Source organism: Solenopsis invicta, chromosome 11, assembly GCF_016802725.1.
Source record: "Solenopsis invicta isolate M01_SB chromosome 11, UNIL_Sinv_3.0, whole genome shotgun sequence".
NCBI lineage: Eukaryota > Metazoa > Arthropoda > Insecta > Hymenoptera > Formicidae > Solenopsis > Solenopsis invicta.
In genome coordinates, this window is record NC_052674.1 from 9602410 (window position 1) to 9623249 (window position 20840).

The 20840-nt window shown below is 37.9% G+C and overlaps 1 protein-coding gene across 6 annotated transcripts; it reads right to left on the reverse strand.

The window, feature by feature from the left end:
• Window positions 1-350: 350 nt before the first annotated feature.
• On the reverse strand, window positions 351-18071 carry LOC105205544. Of its 6 annotated transcripts, none has more exons than XM_011174938.3 (11): window positions 17708-18071; window positions 15221-15344; window positions 14999-15124; window positions 14267-14393; window positions 6654-6831; window positions 3778-3895; window positions 3399-3655; window positions 2769-3074; window positions 2204-2440; window positions 1812-1952; window positions 351-1552 (listed from the first exon to the last, which is right to left on the reverse strand). In XM_011174938.3, the coding sequence occupies exons 3-11, from the start codon at window positions 15103-15105 to the stop codon at window positions 1413-1415; spliced, it is 1611 nt and encodes a 536-aa protein (XP_011173240.2). In that variant the 5' UTR covers window positions 15106-15124; window positions 15221-15344; window positions 17708-18071; the 3' UTR covers window positions 351-1412. The 6 variants fall into 6 exon arrangements, with proteins under 6 accessions (XP_011173240.2, XP_039310886.1, XP_025994984.2 ...); XM_039454952.1 differs by having other exon boundaries at window positions 14999-15151; XM_026139199.2 differs by having other exon boundaries at window positions 14999-15151; window positions 15239-15355.
• Between the last annotated feature and the right edge of the window lie 2769 nt (window positions 18072-20840).

Below are 20840 nucleotides of genomic sequence, written 5' to 3' on the forward strand. Positions count from 1 at the left end.
GCAAGAGTATATTGAATGCGATAAGTGCATGGTATTTGTTTATTTAATTACGATAAGCTAATGCTGACTGCAAATAACATTTCCTTGAAATGAGTGCAAAATAAAAAAAAATCAATACAAAACGAAGAGATACATCAAATTATCGCGTGACATAGAAACGGAAAGTTTTTCTTCTTTCCTATGGAAAACACCGGAGGAAAGTATCAAAGATAAAGATACAGTTTGTTATTCCTTTCAATGACTCTCGGTTTATAAATAAATTGCTGCACGTAAAGTGATATGACTTATTAAAAGGTAGTGATAAAATAATAGCGAATAAAATCGTACGCAATTATATATTTACACATTAATTAGTTAATTTATTTTATTTAATTTATTATAGATAGTCATTAAAAATGTTTACAAATGAACGCATATTTCTCTAGGATACATATATTGCGTTTGCCTTAAATAGGAGTTTTGTTCTTTGGCTTCAATTTCGATGTACAAAAGTCGTTAGCGCGCTTCCTGCCACGATAACGAATTTTGTATCATCGGTTATGTTATCGCTTATGTACACATCATTAGTGATGTAATCGGAAACTGTATATTATCGCAGGATACGTGTTTTCACGCCAATACTACTTCTTCGCCGGACGCGATTACTACGGGACTGATTATTAAGGAATTCGTAATAATATTGTTAACGTTACGGGCGCTGTTTGGCGACACGACGATAAATAAATGCGAAGAGATCGCTCGCGGCTTGAAATAAACGATTCGACTTATTTGCGCAATGGTAATTTATACCAGGTAAATTGAATGAGGCTGTTAGATTTATACCGGACAGTTCATTTTCGCATTTATTTATTCGCAAACAGGTAGCTTCGCCCCCGCAGACTACGCTTACGTTTAACATCATTTGTGTAATAACAGTCGGCGCACTGTATTTTTCCCTGCGCTCGTTACACGGGACTCTATTATTTCGTGTTTTCCACTTAATTGCACGTTCGCGCGCGCAATCATAATCGCTCTTCCCCTCTCTTTCTTCCCCCGGTTTGACGTCATCTCGTCGAAATTACGAAATAGTTTATTCAGAAGGAGCTGACACGCTCCGCCGAGTAAATTCTACTGTCGGTCACTGACAGCACGGTGCTCGAACTGTCGACTTGTTTCTCCGTCTTGTGCCACTAAATTACAGTCACGTTCAACCTTGCGCATTCAACGGCTCTGCGTAAGGTCGGAAACCAGTTTTCGCGCATTTTTCAGCGTGCGATCGACTTTTCATCGATCATTTTGTCCGCGACAGGTCACGTTTTGCATAAAAAAATGTTTCAAGGTCCTTCTACGACGATGACGCATTGTTAAACTATACAACTAAAGCTAAACGGATAGAATGGATCGTGAGTGCAGTAAGTGGAATCGTTTCTCCATCACAGATCCTTGCGATCAGATAGTGGAGTGGTTTGCATGGGTATTTCGTCGTACAAGTGCTCCGTGTTATGGTCCAAGTTTGACTGCAGACGTATCAGAGTTGCCGATGGTCGGTCGTAATGGCCATCTTGTAACAGATCTGCGACTCGCAATAAAAGAATCTCTGTTGAGCATCTCAAAGAATAAAAATCCGCAAAAAGTATATCGTTTATTCAAAGTCTTCTAGAGTGAAACTGGAAAATAGAACTGATTGCGTTTTACAGATTAAGCGATAATTCTCACAATTGCTAATTGCTATCTGCTATCTATAGACTTCAGACTCCAATTTTTTTTTTATAATTATGACGATTACTGTGACTCGGGTGAGCAGCGAATTTAATAAGAAAGCGGGAACTTACCGTGAAAATTACCGGAAATTCGCAGGCCGATCGTAGCGGCGCCGTTAGCGTAGGTGTTTAACGATTCAATGCCATCGAGCGTCAATATTGTATCCGGATCCGTATGATAGGCGAATATCGGTTTCTCGCGGACTGGCGGTACTGAAATCAGAACGGTATCAACAAATATAACAAATGCTGATCGCAGCGCGTGAGTTGAGTTAATAACCGCCCAAAGGGCTCGATGTCGCACGATGATCGATGAGACAGCTTTCTCGCTGGCTGTGGCGGTCAAGACTATCTTCAAAACGATTACGTGGCCCGACCCAATCGGGGTCAAGGACACACGGATTTCACTGACGATCTAGGAGAGAATGTGGCTGACAGGTGAACGTATAACTCTCGATACTCACGGGGCAGATTGGCGTTTACTAACGCGGACGTTCTTCCGCCGTTCATGCTCTCGCGTTCCTGCCTCTTGGGCTTCTCATCGTCGTAGATAGCAACGCGAATGGTATCGAATAGCTTGGAGCGCATATGAAGGACCATAACTACTGCGAGCGAGGTCAGACCGAGGGAGACAATCGCGGCAACGACGATCAGAGCGATGTCCAACGGGATTGGCGTTGACGTCTGAATGTCGTCTGTCGCTGCAATAGAAATGTTTCATTCATACGGAAACTGCGGTTTTGCTAAAGTAAATTCTAGCTAAAAATTTAGCCAATTATAAATCTAAAAATTAATTTTTAATACCATCAAAATAATTACGTACGATGGGCAAAAAATATCTAAATTTTTTGCGTCATTGCTCATCATGCTCGAGCGTTTTACGTAGTTATTTTGATACTTCAATAAAATTATTTTCTCATCTGTATCTAGCTAAATTTTTAGATGTTTCGGCAAAATTGTTCCTTCTGTGTAGCGATTGAACAATCCAACTGTACAAAATTTTTGTATACATTTGTGATTATAGTATACCTTTGTGAACGGTTTTCATGTAATCGATATTTGGCATGTTGATGCTTTTGTCATTTTGAACGTGTTTGAAAAGAGCGTCCTTTGTCGCGAACTTTTGCCTGTCCTTCTCAATGTCTCTTTTACGTTCGGGGACCGAGACCAAGACGATCACGGGGCGAACAGTAGTGGAGAGATCCTTCATTTGCGTTTGGTTTGCTATGGTCTCTGTTCCCTGAGGAGGGGCTGCAATCGAAGCTGTTGCCGGACTCGTCGTTTCCGGAATGTAATTCGTGTCGATCCAATCATCATTGACACTTGCGATTGAAACTAAAAATTACGAATTTCAATTTTACGTATATCATTAATTAATTAGTAATTAATAATTATTTAATTAGTTTAGCGCGAGGCAATCTATCGTTGGCGTATGGTCGATGTTACACGTGGCGATGAACGCTTCAGATATTTGCTTTTTTAATGACGCGAAAGTAGAGCGAGAAACTGCTTTCCCTAAATTTTAATCGACAACTTTTTCTCGAGTTCGCCTGTCAAGCCGTCTACAACGTTTGAAAGCGTGAAGATACCTTTCTTCATCTTCGGGCAAACAGTTGCGCAACCCTGAAGCGCTAGTGATTTCTTTCATTATTCTCTCACCTTCTTCCTGGCGTTCGGTAGTCTCACGCGGCACAGAGACGACTTCCGTTTGCTCCGTATTAATTCCCTGCGTTTGCGGTAGACGGTCGATGGTAGAGCTCTGCAAATAAGCGGGCGACGTTTGCTCGACCGAAGAGATGTCGTCGTCGTCGGCGCAGCTTCCGGTTACGGCATCGCAGTCATTATCCCGGTTTTGACATGTGCATTCGTTTGCACAACCCGGGCCCCATTGCCCGATCGCGCAATACTCCTCGCATCTGCGAAAGGAAGAGCATCATTTTTATAGTATCACTTGGCTTAACGTGCTAAACGGATACCGCCTGGAGCCACTCTCTTATTGCTCGGTAAACATTGGCCATTGATATTCTTAAACACTCACCGAGGTCCTTGCAGGCCCGGCGAGCACTGGCAAGTGCCGTTTGCGGGATCGCAGGCACCGTTCTCCCCGCAGTCGCATTCGTTCGCACATTGGAGACCCCAGGTTCCTAACGGACACCCTGCGAATTAACGAAAATAATGAAATAACGAAATTAATGAAACGTTAATTATTTAATATTTAATTATCAGTCCCCTTTTAGATCGCACTGTGTATTAATGCTGAAGAAACGTCAATTTACACGATTTTTATTTTTAAGAAAAATTGTTCAAGAATCTGTGCTGCCAGAAATTTTGAACACAAATTGTCATTCATAGGACATTTTCTACTTCAATTTATTTCAGAAATTTGCTCCTTCAATTTGTGCCATGTATACCTTGCGTATGTTAAAAAAAAAAACGTAAAATACTTGATGCGTAATATACCTCATTAACTCCATATTATGAGATCTTTCAAAAAAAGTTTCTATTTTAATCTATAATATCACCGCGTTTCACGGATAGTTGACAGTCGAGTCGAAACAATGATGCAATTTCCACGTAAATGCGGGCTATTAAACGTTTCGTAAATACTAGACAAGCGAAATTAATAAGTCTTCACGAGTCGGTATCGTAGATTGTATCTGGGCAATGTTTAAGGCGAACCTTTGTCGCACATCGCGAATGTGTCCCTTATAAAGCATCGACGTCGCGATTGCGTTACGCGATCGTTGGACGCGCTGTATATCTGATCGACTGTACACGCCGCCCACGACCTTCTCGAACGCTCGCGGGAAAGTAGCGGCTTCGTAACTTCCGGGCTTCCGCAACTTTCGAAGCGTTCCCCCGATCGTATTGACGCAACAGTTGCGTGCAATCAGCGACTTCTGCCCGTTCGATAAGCCTCAATCTGGAATTTGCGATTTATCAACCTAGTTCTGAGCGCGGTTTTGCAAAAGAACGGTGGGAGACACGGGAAGACGAGAAAATAAAAATTTCGGCGAATTTTATTCGGAAATGCATGCTGCATAAAATTTTATTAACGTTAGTAAATCCGAATATTGCATTGTTAAATTTATAGTTTTGAATTGTAGTTAATTTGAGTTATTTTTAATCATTCTTATAGGTTGTCATTGCATACTTAATATGTCGTCAATTTAAATTGAAACAATGAAGTTAAACAAGTTAAACTACAAAAAATGTTAAATTTGACTCAAATTTAATTTATTATTAATTTATTAGATGAATATTTTAACATGGACACTATTTGCTTTGAAACCACAGAATTGGGTTGATTTGATGAGGTTGGTCTTTTAACGATATTTGGCGTTAAAATAACAAATTTTGACACACATAGACGATAAAAATCACAAAATGTTATTTAATTCAAGGAATTTATTTAAATTTGATTCTTCAATATTTATATATAATACTGTAAAAAGGCAAGAAGAATTGCAAAATCGAAATTATTGATAATGGAAAAAACAGATATTTTTTTTTATTGGTCACGTCCTACGTCAGAGATCCAGCGAATTTTTTTATAGCTTTTATTATGTCGTTATTTTACAACAACTGTGATTATGCCACTTCGTGGCGGCACGTGTGGGCTAACATCGGATTTAACGAGATGCGTCGTATGAACACGAGAAATCCCACTCATTATTATGATTCGCGTGGAAGTACCTACTATACTGTCTACTAGAAACAGTCATTTCACACACGCACGTTCTCGTGGAAGGTCGGTCCGTTTCATGGAGCGTGAAATTTCTCGTTGCGTTTTACTGCTACCCGTTTTGGATCTGTTTCGCTCTCAATCTCGTTTCACAATTCGCCGCGCGTCGCATCGCTTATTTTCTTAATTCTAGATTCTAGATCCTATTTTTGAATGGAGGGGAAGGAGGATCGTTGCGAAATTAGCAGCATTAAGGAATTATACGGACCTATTAATTATACAGACCTTCGAAGTTTCAGTTCAACGGATTTGGCATATATATTCATCGCTGTTTATTGCCACAGTTTAAATATACTTCTTTTAAATGTCACCGAGATTTATCAGCACCTAATTAGCACTGCAGCATTATTCGGTCCGACTCGATAAATCGATGATGTTGCAAGTATCGCTAGCCATGAAATTCATTTCAATGACCTTCTAAAACGCTTTCGGTGTTTCTTTTTAAGATAACATCTCGTCGGGTCACTCTGATGTGCGTGTTGACAATGACATTACGAACGGACATCATCATAAATAACCACAATTATTGCGTAATAAAAATTCAGCACACACACAGTTAGTACATTATATTGGAATGACGATGAATTAATTTTTTATATAATTAAAATGAAGATCGCAAGCTGAATTGTGTTAATTTAGTACGCAGAAAAATATTACTATGAAATCAACAACTGTATTCTTATAAAGCAAAAGTATAAAATATTCTTCAAAGAATTTCATAAACCGGCATAACTTGCTTACAAGAAGAAAAAAAATTTTATTTAAGATTATCAGATTTTTTCAAAAAGATTTTACACTTGTGCTTATATATGAAAATATGATTGTTGATTTGATAGTAATTTTTTTTTCTGTGCATACAAAAGAGATATCAATAAAAGCCTTACAAATATATTAAAAAGTATTTTAATTTCTTCTTTAAAAAGTAATTCTGTGATTGTTTTTCTGAAACGCGTCACTATTAAACTGAAAGGTAATTATGGTAATTAATGTATCTTAAATGCACAAAAAAAACCTTAAGATATATATGTTTCAATAATGATTGTAAATATTACAGATTTAAACGAGCGATAATAAGTATTCATTAGAAATACATTAGGGAATCTGAAATTAGATACTTGATGGAGAGAAACGAAAAACCTATTTTAATACTAATTTTATTGCCAACTCACCACGGGCGCAATCATCTCCCTGATATCCAGGATCGCATCGGCATTCGTTCGGTGCGACACACGCACCTGTCACACATTTTTCGCAAAACGGTAAACAGTTCGCATCCGTTTCCGCATCGCCGTGAGTCATTTTGTACCCCTCGCAGCATTCCTTCACAATCTTCGACTTTTCCTCCGTCTGCAATACATACATATTTCAAGATAAATACGTATCATTCAGTTGATCTGTTGAGATGTCTGCCGTGACAAAAGAGCACTTTTGATTTCAACAATCTTGTTAAGAGAACGTTTACGATTTTGACAACCGTTAATCATTCTTTATCGTTCTCGTCTTTTTACACAGAAAAAAATTAGTATCAAATCAACAATTCATTGCTTTATATGTAAGCAAGAATATAAAATCTCCTTGAATGAATTTAGAGTCTTAAACATAATTTGCTTGCATCAAGAAACAAAATTTTTTCATGCTAGCAATTTATGTCTGTTTGAGATTATCAAATTCTTTCAGGATTTTATATTTATATATATGAAACAATGAATTGAATACTAATTCTTTTTTTGTACAGTGATATAATAATTAAATGATTTGACAGTCTGACATCTACATCATTGGCATGAGAATAATGAAACATGACATTAGAGAGAAAGAGAGGATGACGACATGTTGTTCTGGTATTTTTTTTCCGTTTTGAGAACGATTTCACCAACGACTCCAGTTACGACGAAGAATTCCGGAGATAAGACGATCGTTATATCACCTTTCTTAAAGCACGAGATTTCGATCATTGGCGAGAGTAAAAGTGAGAACGGCTGGCGCGGAATGCAGAGAGGGCACGCGATGGTAGACGAACGGGGGCCGCAGGGAGAAACGAGATGAGGAACACACGCGTGCGTAACGAGTTCCTCTTCGCAACATTGAATTGACTGATCAAACGCGCCCAAAACAGCGCGCTAAAATACGAGGAACGAAATGTATATATTTATGTGATTGATAAGACGACTATCAATTTAATATTAATTATTTCTGGCAAGGAATAAATTTATTCGCTTCCCTTTCAATTTATTTCTACGCACCGTTTGAGATTACGTAACACGTTTCAGTGTTAATATTTTTACGAATTCGATTTTTATTTCGACAAATATTTATGTAATAACGATTGATTATTATTTTCCAAATGCGTTATTGTATAACCTTTGAAGAGAAGAAACGACACCATTGAAGATTGAATATCAAAGACTCGATAATAAATTTCTCTTTGGTGTAAAGGGAAATACGTGGAAACCCCGTTTCCGTGAAATATCGAATCAGAAATATTCTTTTCTCCTCTATGCGAACGTTATTACATTTCGTCGCCGTTCACCGCTTCTGCGATCGCGTTACGCGAATGTCTTCTTAAACATTACGATGTGCCGTACGATCGCGTTTATTCAATATTCTCTCCTCTCTTACTCAGTTACTTAAAGTATGGTTTGCAGGAGCAGTGCACTTTTAATTCGTATTAATTATACAGATTCTGCACCTTCAATTTTTCAATTGGACACCCGACATACCGTCAGAGAGATAACGACTTCATAATATACCATTAAGAACAAGGTCCCTGATACGCAAACCGAATTATATGCAAATCGATTCATGTACACGTCATGGAATTCGGACGCTGTTTTTTACTTTCACTGCGACACCCGTGAAGGTTTTGCTATCTTGATATATGCGTGATCTTGCGAAATTATTGTCGCTCTTTTTATACATTTTTTCAAGGTTTTCTGAACATTGGCAATGGCCCTTTATGTCGAAATACATATAACATATATTTAAAACGTATTATTATGCAATAAATCATTAATCATACAAGTAATTGTAAAATGTAAATCTGACAGAGTCGTTAATTCTTGGAAACAGATAATAAAACTTGTATTATATTATTTTTTAATTATTTTTATAAAATAATCTCAATTAAAAACTCAATAGTACAAAGATTTAATTTTTCAAATTAAAAATGTTTCGGAGGGTATTAACGTTTAAATTATTTCTTGTTAAATCGTACAATATTGACTCGCACAGGAACTGCGTTTTTATACGTAATTTAACATTAAACGGCGAACGGACCAGTAATTTCTATATAAGAAAATTTCTATATAAGTAAAACTCAGCTGTAAATCCATTAATTTAATTGATGAACATGTTCCGTCTCTCGTCATAAATCATTTGGAATTATAGATCCTTGCGGCGAGAGCTACCAGATGCACTGGAAACTGACGTCAATGATTTTTTTTATTCCCGCTAAACGCCGTAACTGACATGATTAATTCGCAGAGCAAACCTTTCGCTTGCGTAATGAGGACTCTCTTTCACAAAGAAGAGAGATAAGTTATTGATTACAATATTGCGCCCAACTGTAGCCACACAATGGACCATATTATATTGTACATTTTGATCGACATTATCGATTTCAGAAATCTCACGATGCCTGATAGCGTCATCTCGATAGCATCTGATCCTGCTGTCTTTTCATAGAACGTTACGTTACGTGGGAATGCATATTATGCAATTGCGTAATAGTTTCAAAATAATCCCACAGTTTCGTGAAAATATTTTAACTCGATTGTATTAGAAATATATTAAACATAAGCATTTGTAATTAAACGCGGATACCTCATATGATCATATAATCTAGTTAGGTAAAAGCGACACATTAATAATTCAAAATTGATAACGTTTTATGATCTATTCTGCAAATATACGAGTATGTATATTTTAAGTGTCTTAGCTTAATATTGTAAAATATTTCTAAAAGTTATATTTAATAATATAATGTATATTATTTATTATAATGTATATTATAACAAATATAATGTATATTATAAGAAATCTAATAATATAAGTTAAAAGTTCAACTTTAATAATATATATTCTGATTTATATCTATGCTTAGCATGTAAAAGTTTCTCTCTCTCTCTTTCTCTCATTTAATGCTTATGCGCCTTATTACTCAAAAGTTGTGCAATTCAGACGTTTTCTCGCATAGTAGAAAACGCCAAGCGACCTCGACTTGTCCAACGGTAATTTCGCTCATTATACAATATTATCCTGCTCGCATTTTTTTTCGTTCAACGTTCTCCTTCTTTTTTAATTCGACCGTCAGGTGACATTGCTTTTTAAAAATGCCAACTGCGTCATATCGGTGTATCTCGTTATTGATCGTTGCTAATAGCGACGACTTTTTAACTCGATTGCATACGAACGGCTCCTTATCGCTGCGTTACTTATACGTTTTTTAATACGTATTCATCTGAGAAGTTAACGACTTGGCTTCTCACGTACCGCGGCCACTTTGTTCCCCCATAATTCCCCGCGATCGGTAATTAGCGGCGTATTACGTTTTAGCTTCATTCCATAGCTTCATTCCCGGTTAGTAACTTCAATCTGCTCGAAGTAAAGCAGCTCGTTTCTTAATGATGGGATTGGAAAAAAAATACACCCGATTCTTCGCGTTGGCTCGCCGTTTTTTCAATGCAAGGATAGCGTTACGGTTTTGCGTTACAAGATTCGCACGTTCATCAGTCATCTCATTCAGGAACACACCTGGGTAATTAGCGAAGTAAACGATTACCTTCGCACAACGGCACCTACGCTGGAATTCGCGTCGCTCTTACGTGGGCATTGCGTTATCAATTGCACAGCTCCTTACGTAGTCGGCGCGCGTACGCGCGACGACGACGGTGTTTCGTAGTATGCTAACAAGCCGAAACCTCTTCGGTCGCGCGTCGAGCCGAATTCGTAAAGCATGTACGAATAGCCCCTCACGAGTAGATTCGCGGATTCGATAAACGCCGGATTGGTGAGGGGCTTCGATGAAAGCTATAATTGTTTTGCACCGTAACTACGCCGCGTACATCACCAACGTCGTACAGAGATCGTATCGCAATAATGCGCGATGGTTGCCTCGCGAAGTTCCAAGTAGGTCGATAGTGGTTATAACAAGCAGGTGATTCTAATAGCGTTAGAATCGATTAATTAACGCGAATCGTTGTTGAGAATTATAGGAACTGTAACCGTCTACAGATGTACAAATCAGAGTTTTTTTTTATGCAAATTGAATCGAAGTGAATTTCTTTATTCAAATTTGAATCGAATCTAATTAAAACGAATCAAATTGTTGATGCATAACTTTTAATTAATAATATAATTATTATTAGGTTCATACCAATATTTACGTAAAAACCAAAGATTTTTATGGTACAAAAAAAAATAATGCTTATTATAATATAAAGTTATTTTAAATGCGATTTTATAAGATTCGTATCGGACCTCTTAAATTCGAAATATTTATTTTAATGCGGTATTACAAAAAAATTTTATCTCTAGGCTTCACTTTTATTTATATTCACATACGTTGTATTTATAATAATTAACCAGTTATTTTATTTTTAAATTCGCAAAAGATTTTAATTTTCTTTAAAATAAAAAGTTGAATCTATTAAATGCATATAAACGCGCGATAATTATCTATATTATACGAAGACTCGCTCTTCGCAAAAAAGACGTTTTATCCAGAGGCAAACGTCTCGTGCGTCAACAGAAAAAAAGGGACTTTCGAAACGGTACGATAATTAGCATACGTGACACGCTGCCGATATAATGGAGAAATATCCGTTTTTTTTCTCATTGGCTAGCTGCGCCAAGTAATTTCATTGTCCACATAATAAATCCTGCAAAATGCCTTACATACACAGACAGATATGTGTATGCCCGGTGCACCTTATTTGGCGTATACGATTACATTGCGGGCGTTCTCGTTCCAGGCGAGGGTATACATCTCGAACAACACGCTAAAATTTCCATTTTAGGTTGAGCGTTCCCTTTCGACTTTGATATAATGCACGCCGGTGCGGCATGTCGATTACGAAACGCCAGCGCGAGCGAGATCATTTCACTTCCGGTCGATTCTTCGACTTTGTGAGCAGTACGCGGCGGATACGCACGAATTTTCAGAACCGGCTGAGATTCCAAAGGAGACTTGTTAATCTAATTGACAAAAGTGCGATTTGTCTGGCCTCTGTCGCAAAGTCCCGTGAGAAAGCACGAATTTCTCCCGTATAGCTTCAGATTTTACTCCGCGAATTAAACGCTAAGTTATAACGAAATAAATGCTAATTATATTAGACTTACATAAGTAAGAAAATTTGACCATTGTATTCAATTTTTTGGATCCGAGCCAGCGACGCGTTACTGTATTACCTTTGCGTGTTTAGATTTAAATCGACCTATGGCATTATACTTGAAAATTTCTATCTCAAAATCTATGTATGTGCGCTATTTTTCTGTAAAAATCTTACGCACTTATCATTCCGAGCTCTCGCAATCTTTTCCTGAAGAATGGAGGTTTCGGCCTTTGACATTCTTCTTGCTCCTCTTGGGACATACATACGTGCAAAAGTAACGACATATTCTATTTCCCATGAGAATAAATAAGACGATTAACATAAGCTGTGTGATTTGTTCGGATATATTGAAAATTAATCTCTCCGAGAGATCGTATTCCCGTACGCTTTATATCTTTCGAAATTGACATTGCTCGAATACGCGCGAGAGCCGAGAATTTTCGTCTGGCCGATGACACGTGGCATTTCCTTTTTTAAACATCAATTATGTCTGTCGTTCGCTCGGACTTTGTTTATACCACGCGCGTCACGTCTCATCGTCGTTAAACGGCGGCAATTCACTTTCGCGCGCGGCACTGTGCGTTGTACGTACGGGGGCGCCCGTAAATCGTCCGCGAGATTTCACATCGACTTTATTACGTTCGCGCCTCGGTAATTCGTGCCTTAATTGAAGCGACGTCGAGAGCTCTCATTAAATTACGAATACATGCCTGACCACCTACTCGCGTTGCGTCGCGATTGCATATTTAGACGCAATCGATCGCGTACGCGTAATTTCTCGTAATGCCGCGTGTCCGTCGCGCCACTATACACGTGATTGAACGCGTGTTCTTCAATTCGGAATGATATTACCGCATGAGAGATACGATCTTCTCCCCCCCCTCCCTCCAGAGAAAATTGTCTCGTTACCTGCGATGCGTCGAGTTAAACGCTTCGCAAATTGCCGACTTCCGGCATTCCCCTTCACGAGGGTACCGCGCAAAGATATCGTGCAAAGTCGTGCGAAGTCCTTTTCAGCTAATGGCCCGCTTCTGGATTGTTTCGTAATTCCCGGGACAGGACAGGTTCCTCCTTCTTTCGGCGCGATTCGTCAATTCCGCATTTCACGGGGCGTAAATGCCGCTCGAACACTCGCGGGTTTTCCTCGTCCCTCCTCCTCTCGCCACGGCTCTCCCGCTTGAGCGTGCGCGAACGTGAGTATAAACGTTACTCCGCATTTCCTTTTTATTTATTTACTTAATCAAACGGTCGCTGTTAATACGGACTTTCCCTGCAATTAACTCGCGTCGGCGGCGAGAGCAAGGCGACAGAGACGGAGAGAACGTGGACGTGGCGCGAAAGAAGGAGAGCGGGAGGAAAAAGCGGAAGAATAGACTGGTTCTTTTATTGCGCCGTGTATGTGGAGCGATTTGCCGCACAGGTACTCGCCGCCGCCGTGCGAGAAATATTTCGCGGATCGTTTTCCATTCACGCGCCGCCTGGGAAACGACGTTTTTCCATAACGAGGCGTGGAAATGGCGATTTACGTAATCTCTTCCGCGACGCAATTTCGCTGACGTTAGAATAAATTACGAATCTATTGTCTCGCGAATGTATCTCTCTTTCTTTTTTTTTTTTTTTTTTTTTTTGGACAATCTCGAGCGCGAGAATTCTATTTCGCTGTCGTTGCATCAGTTGCGCACACGCCATCGGTTAAGTGAGCTTTAAGTTTTAGGTTCTAAAGTTTCGAGGTATTACAATTTCATGTTGGAGAGCAAACTTAGATCGAGCAAGATTACAAACAATCGCCAATGCTTTGATGGAACGATACTTTCTTGCCTGTTATATGCCAAGGTCTTCCGCGAAACCGATTTTACGCGCAAAGTCTTCCGTGTTGCGCTCAGAGATTAACATATTTTCCTATTCTTTTGAAAAGTTGAAAGAATGGTTCCTTTCCCTGACAGATGAGCCAGAATGATGAATAGAAATAGACAATACAATTGCCTACGTGGATATCTGCGTCGGAAATATTCTCTCGATGCAAATACGTGTCTGTCAATGAATTCTCAAATCATTGTTTCTCCGATCTTTTGGCGTACTAGGGATGCGTTATCACGTCGATCGAGAAAGAGAAAAAAGGTTCACAATGCGGCCGTTACGACAAAGAGTTATATAAAAATTTCAAAATTAATGTTTTTCGTATTACATGCGAAACAAAAATTATTCTCCATATATAAAAGCAAAATAAAATTAATTGATTAATAATAAAATAATGTCTCTTCCGAAACCATCTCATTAAATGGTGCTCTATGAAAAAATATACCCATCTAATTGTAAGCGTTGACGTGTTAAGTTTGACGTTTACTTGAGAGTTAACTCAATTTGAATGTCATTTCAGACCACCAACGCCTAGTTGGATGTATTGTTTTTTATAAGAGTAAGTTTTCGAGCTATGAAAGGATTAACATTACCTTCACACGGTATCGTTGTCGTAGCTCTGTCCACGTCTTGGGGCATCTTGGGGGAATTTGTAAGCACCAGGTGAACGAGTTGATCACGACCGGCTCGGTATAGGTCTCGTACGACGTAACCGTGTAACTGCAACGTAGGATTGATTAACTATCGACTAGTCCCGCGATTCCCTTATCGGGTTTATAACGGCATGCGGCGAGGTGTGCGCAATAATGATTTGTGTACACATTACGCATTATTACCGGCTGCATTGTCAAGGTTTTTAGGTGAAGGTCTTTTAAAAAAATATTGACTGTATTATTGCTTGAAAATTGAATTATTGTTTAAACCACCTTTGAACGATTTGCAATTTGCGTCCAATTTCATATTAGAATTTTATTATTTTATTACACATTTTTTATATAAGTGTGTATTTTTATAAATTTTTTACACTAAAAAAATTTTTTTATGTTTATGTAATTATATTTATTTTAATATTATCTTGATTTAAAAAATGTTTCTTAAGTTTAAAAATAATTTATTTTATATTAAGATTTTCTTAAATCAAGGAAATGATATTGAAATAAATATATTTACTCGACATAAAAAACTTTTTTCAGTATATATATATGTGTGTGTGTATATTTTGTTTCTTGAAATGTTTTTTATAAAATTAGAAGTTTTTAGTTTTGAACAAATTACAGAGTTTTATCTAACAATTGCACATCTTAACGTATCTTTTGTATACTAACTTTTCTATTCTTGAGCATACGTGATCCCCAGTCAACGAGCTAGCTATATACACTGTTTCAAACGCTGCGATTAGGATGAAGATCCACGAAATCTCCGAGAGACTCATTTCAATTAAATTGCGAAGTCTAAAAGATGTCTCTCGATTAGTCTCTCTACATAGACACAGTATGAATCATTATTTACTGCCATTAATTAAGAATCATTCTGCACAACATACTTACTGCGAACGAGATAGGTACTTTTAAATCTCAAACCCAATTTCTTTAGAAGAACCAACATCGAAGAAACTCCAATAATTGTCGATGATGTCCACATAAAAGTGAGCCTTCCATCGTGCACCACCACCTGAAATTTGACTAACCAAAAAAATTGTTTTTGAATAAAAAAATATCTCATGTTTTACTGTCAACAATTTAAAGTAGGAGAACTCAGACGCGCGATCGATGAATTCTAATGATTAGACGTATCGTAATATAATAATTTTGAATAATTTTGGTTATATAAATTCTAATGAATTAAACGAGAAAAAGTCTGTCAAGTCTGCAGTCGTGTTATCGTGAGGCTGCTCGGACATTCGTCAGGATACGGTCGGAAATACATGTTGCAATACGTGCGTGATAGGAACGTCCCCTCTGAAAAGATATTCTCTTTGGGAGGAAGTTATTAAATGACCCCAATCGTGGTACGGTACAAGTACGATATTGAATATTGAACACGCCTCACGTGTGAATGTCAAAACGTCGCGGGAATAATGTTGAATATTGCACGAATAAAATACCAGACTGAAATCAATAGCTGTACGAGCATTTTTATTTCAATTGGTGAATTTCATGATAATTTTCGCGATAATTCTACGTAATGATTATTCGACTGACTGATCCGCCGTAGAGTGTTTAATAATTTATAAATTAATTTGATACATTTATAACTGGAAGTATGAATAATTCCGTAACGTAGTTTATTATTCAGCTGTAATTCTAGGAGTGACTATAGTCTAGCTATTTTTGTACGGAATGACGAATTGTGAAAACGATGGTAAAGAAATAAGAATTTCGCGAATGAGAATAGCTGCCCCACGGTATGTTAATCCGATTAACTAATGCTAATGTCGGCGAAGGCCGCATGAAATTTCACATGTGCCACATAGCATACCTAATGTTTTTCTATCCGCTGTAGCGTCCCACGGGGGGTGGGCAAAAAGTTGAGGAGAGGTTCATTTAAACGCGTCGGCCAGCTGTTCTATCCGTGAGAGAATTCCGCTTCTTTTAGAACTATTACGACAGTTGTAACATTTCGAAGAAAGTTTCACGAAATACGCGTTTTCTAATGTCGTAGTACAAGCGTGAAAGTTGGCAATTATAAAGATATACAGGCATATCGTGTAATTTAATCGAGTTTTATAACAATTCTTCAATTAAAGCTCGATCAAATTTCTCTGAAATTTATTTTTATTTATTTGTTTATTTTAAAAGGTAATCTCATTTAGGATGGCTCCCGCATAATTGCGATAAATACAAAAGAGAAATAAATCACTTTCCATTTAACGAATTCTGACTGGTCATGACTTGCATTTTTTGACGTCTTACAACTGACTTTGTATTTTATGATACCCCGTAAACTTTTATACATCAGGAATTTATACCAAAACAAAATTCCACGACAATTTTATGTTTTCACGGAAGACACTAATAACTTAAACCGGTGCAATTAAAATGTAAACTTCAAGGATACTTTTTATAGTAAACTTTGGTATTAATTCAGAGGACGTCAACTTTTTTTTTCTGTTTGCACCAAAGTCGCTTCGAACATCCTATTCTGCAAATGATTGAGAAATCTAGGAAGGCCGATACAGAGGCCCCGCGTTCACGTGTCGCAGTGTAGACATCATTATGCACTGCGCGTAGCGAAATTTTGATACAACGATATGTAAAAGGCGCGCCGTATCCTATCATTGAATTGACACGCCGTGATACGATGATACGCGGATACGCAATAAGTCTGTGCCCGCCTTGAAATTCATCCAAAGCGGCGCGCAAGAAACTCGGATGGCAAATGTCGCGATTGCACAATTTGCAATTATCGAAACGCCTATGCCGAGAACGCACCGGGCTCTTACGTAGGATTGTAAAACTAGCAATGAAAATGTAGATGCAAATTATCCCCGTCGATGTTACCACGGTTTACATTATGCGTTTCACCGAGCTCTTTTACGAGCGATTATGTAATTATAATCAGTACGACCGTGCCAATTAGGTCGAAAAGACAATTTTTCCTCGCGATAGTTTACGACGAAGGGAACGAGGAGAATAAAGTGACGCTGCAATCGTCCGATCGTCTGGCAAAAGGGAAAAGGATATGCGTCATATCGCTGGTTCGGCGTGCAGTTCAAATGCATTTATCATGCGGACTGATATCACCGTTTATGTGTGAAAAGAATCGCCTTTAATTTTGTGCTATATATTTTTTTTCTGATAAAGTGACTTCCAACTGTTATCGTAGCAATTAATAAAATATAATAATAACACTATACATTAACGCTCGGTTTCAACATTCACGCATTTTCCTACAAAATTTTTCCTCCAAATCTCTTCCACTTATGCGATTAAATTATTAATGAAATTCATTAAATGTAGGATGTAAATTATTATACATGTAATTCGGTAACTTATGCGTGCGGCAGAAAATAATTCTGTTTACTCTTTACTCACCGCAATATGCGTATTGGCCTTCGATTTAATCCACGTGCCACTCTCGTATCACTTCCACGTTAATCTCGACTCACCACGATTCTCACTACGTTAAAAACACGCGCGTTATCGTGCTTTCGAAGCGAAATTCAGATTAACTTCTTATTGTACGAGAAGCCGCTGCCTCGCGCCAAGTGACGTCGTGTCGAAATGCGGGACCATGTCGCGCTGCTCTTTATCTCGCGAGAACGCGAGTATCATCTCGCGGTTAAACGCAGATGTGCACGAGCCTACGGCGTATTTTTTCTGATCTCCTCGAGCGATCTTTCGCGAGGGCCGAGCCCTCGCTTCGGGAAATGTCACTGTCGCTTTCACAGAGCGACTCGCAACTGGCTCGTAACGAGCAATTGGCGTCGCCGGTACTCGGAATGCACTTGTGGCACAATGAACTCCGACCCTCCGACAACTCCGACGAGCACGACGACTACGACGACGATCAAGAGAGCCGCGGAGAGGTACGGGGGCCGGAGGGCAGCGGCCGTACAGTGGGCCCTCGTCAGCGAAGCCGAGAGGAGAGAGACCGTGCGGCACCATCATGCTGGTACTTCAGTACTTTGCAAAGCGGCGCGGATATCCTGGAGGAGACATTGACATTGCGACCGGTCGAGTCACCACCGTTGCGGCAGCGGAGCGTGACAACAAAGAAGAATACGAGATCGATATTGCGCATGGAGAAATATGGATTTAGTAGACGGAATTCAGAGCGTGGGTTCGAGAGCGGAAAGGAGAAGCGTATCGAGAAATTGTGAAACGGCCGTACTCTCGAAACAGTAGGCTGTTGAAACAGAAAATCAGCTTTCTTTGCGTTTTATGTCGACGGAAAAAAAGTCGCTTTCGATCTCACGGGGACTGATATAACGATTTTTTTTTGTTTTTTGGTTACGCTTGACGGAAATGGATATCGATTGGGCGACAAGCGCTAAATATGAGAACATGTATTACTTCGTGATGTAATCTAATATAAAGTCGTGTAAAAAAGAAACTTCTAATCGCATAAAGCCGTCGAGGTGACGCTGTACGTTACCTTGCGTTATCTTACACTGCTTAGCAGTTGCGTCATTATGTTACACGGTGTATCCGTTTACATTACTTGCGAATTAATAATGCATACGGTATATCTCACATCGCGCAGTTACAACAGTTTATTTTCGCTTGTAACCCGATGTGTTGGATGTATAGTAGACGAGGCTGATGTATCTCACGTTGGGAAAGAATTAGAATAGATAGGCGAGAAAGCCGGAGTTTTAGAGTTGTCTGTCGGAATAGTCGAGAGCAGGCAGACTCGTGTAATGAGATGATTGGGAGGGCAATTCACCGCGTTCCCTCTTGTTCTCGCGGCACGCAATAGATAGGACTACGGCTGGATCGTTGTCCGAAGCATCGACCGTTTAATCCCATAACGCTGCACAACATCCCACTAAACAGAGTAATTAGTAATTACGTAGGAACGTCCCCTCTGCCGCCTGTGTATTTCATTGAAATTAGTCACCATATTTCATTGAAATAAAACCTAGACTTGGATAATCTAAACCCATTATATTTATCAGTATTGTTTGAACAATATTGTTAACACTTTGAAGCATATGAGTAAATATTTTATTAAAGATGTCGCGGACATACAATTCTTTCAAAGTAAATAAAACTTGGAAATGTGTTTAACACTTCAAATAAATTACATACGTATAAAAGTTGTAAATAAGATTATGTTTTTATTGAATAACATTTTTATAGTTCATCTACTCTATTTGTTATTAAAAAATAATTATTTTTTGCAATATTAAAAAAAAATTTCAATTTTGATATAAGTACTTAAATACTCAAAATTATTTATTCAAAATTTTATTGTGATTGTTTAATTATTTTGTAAATAAATAAATAAATTTTGTTTATTACAGATCTCTGTGTGGTAATAAAATTTACATAAATTATCTTGAATATTTGAAGTACTTGAATAAACAAATTTTAATTTTTTCATTATTTCTGATTTTATTATTACTTTATTATATTTTCATTAGAGTACATATCTACTTCTTATTGAAATGATTTTTTATCCAGACAGAAAATTGCCGCCAAATTTTGTCTACTACTTTGAAATACAATATAAAATAATTTGTAATTTTTTCATAATTTTTAATATTTTGAGAAATGTTCTATACGTCTTTAAAAGGAAATTAATATACATAAATAAATGTTTATTATAGAAGCAGTTTTTAAATGAAGTAATAAGTAATAATTAATTTACCTGTAAAATTTATATTGATATTTTATTATCATTTTATAGGGAAATAAATTATTCTCTTGAAGTAAATATAGCAGTCTTTCTCTTCTTACGAGTCCTCCGTTCATTCTGCATTTTCAAATGCCAGCTCGCCAATCTCAATGACGTAGGTTCTACGTGTGCACTCTATCGTGCAATTGCAACCGACTAAACAAATATTTCACAATTGCAAGGCGCAACAACTACGTATAGGTTTTATGTTTAACAAAGCTTCGTATCGTTTATCTACGGGATGCATTTCAGCAGCTAAACAACGACGTGCGAAATAAAAAGTTAACGAAGAAGTGTACTTTCCTCTTCCTTCTCACCTGTTTAATCAATAAAATTTAATACTGTTTATTAGTTTTGAAACACGGTGAAAATTTTCGAGAAATAAGCACGATGAAATTTTCGAGAATAATATCTATATAAATGTCTGCTTCGCAACTGAAATGAGTTTTATTAACGTAGCGCGCATGCACTATTATGTAATATGCGCATATTTTATTCACAATTTGTCGGTTTAAATTTACTATCGTAATAAAATAATACAGACTTCGCAGAGAGATCATTTCTACATTAAATTCGAATATTGTTTGAGAAAAAAATGCGAGAATTGAGTGCACAGTATCGTTAAACGTGTTATATGCACTTTATAAAAACGCGCGGCTTGTCGAAGGAAACATTTCTCATCGACTGAATGCATCCGCCCGTCGTAATATTTTCTTCCTTAAGTAATACGGAGATTATGCACTTCCTCGTCGGTCCAGACTTTTTACGTAATAAACGCTCTTGCTCGCTTATTTTATCCGGTGGAAAGTAATTGCCAATTTTTTG

What these genes read in the sequence shown, in the direction of transcription:
- LOC105205544 (XM_011174938.3), bottom strand. Translation starts at nt 15,105, where the DNA reads ATGAGTCTCTCGGAGATTTCGTGGATCTTCATCCTAATCGCAGCGTTT. An exon ending in GTATGCTCAAGAATAGAAAA is followed by an intron (nt 14,394 to 14,998) that starts GTTAGTATACAA and finishes CCTACGTTGCAG; the next exon opens with TTACACGGTTACGTCGTACG. An exon ending in GGGAGATGATTGCGCCCGTG is followed by an intron (nt 3,896 to 6,653) that starts GTGAGTTGGCAA and finishes GTTAATTCGCAG; the next exon opens with GGTGTCCGTTAGGAACCTGG.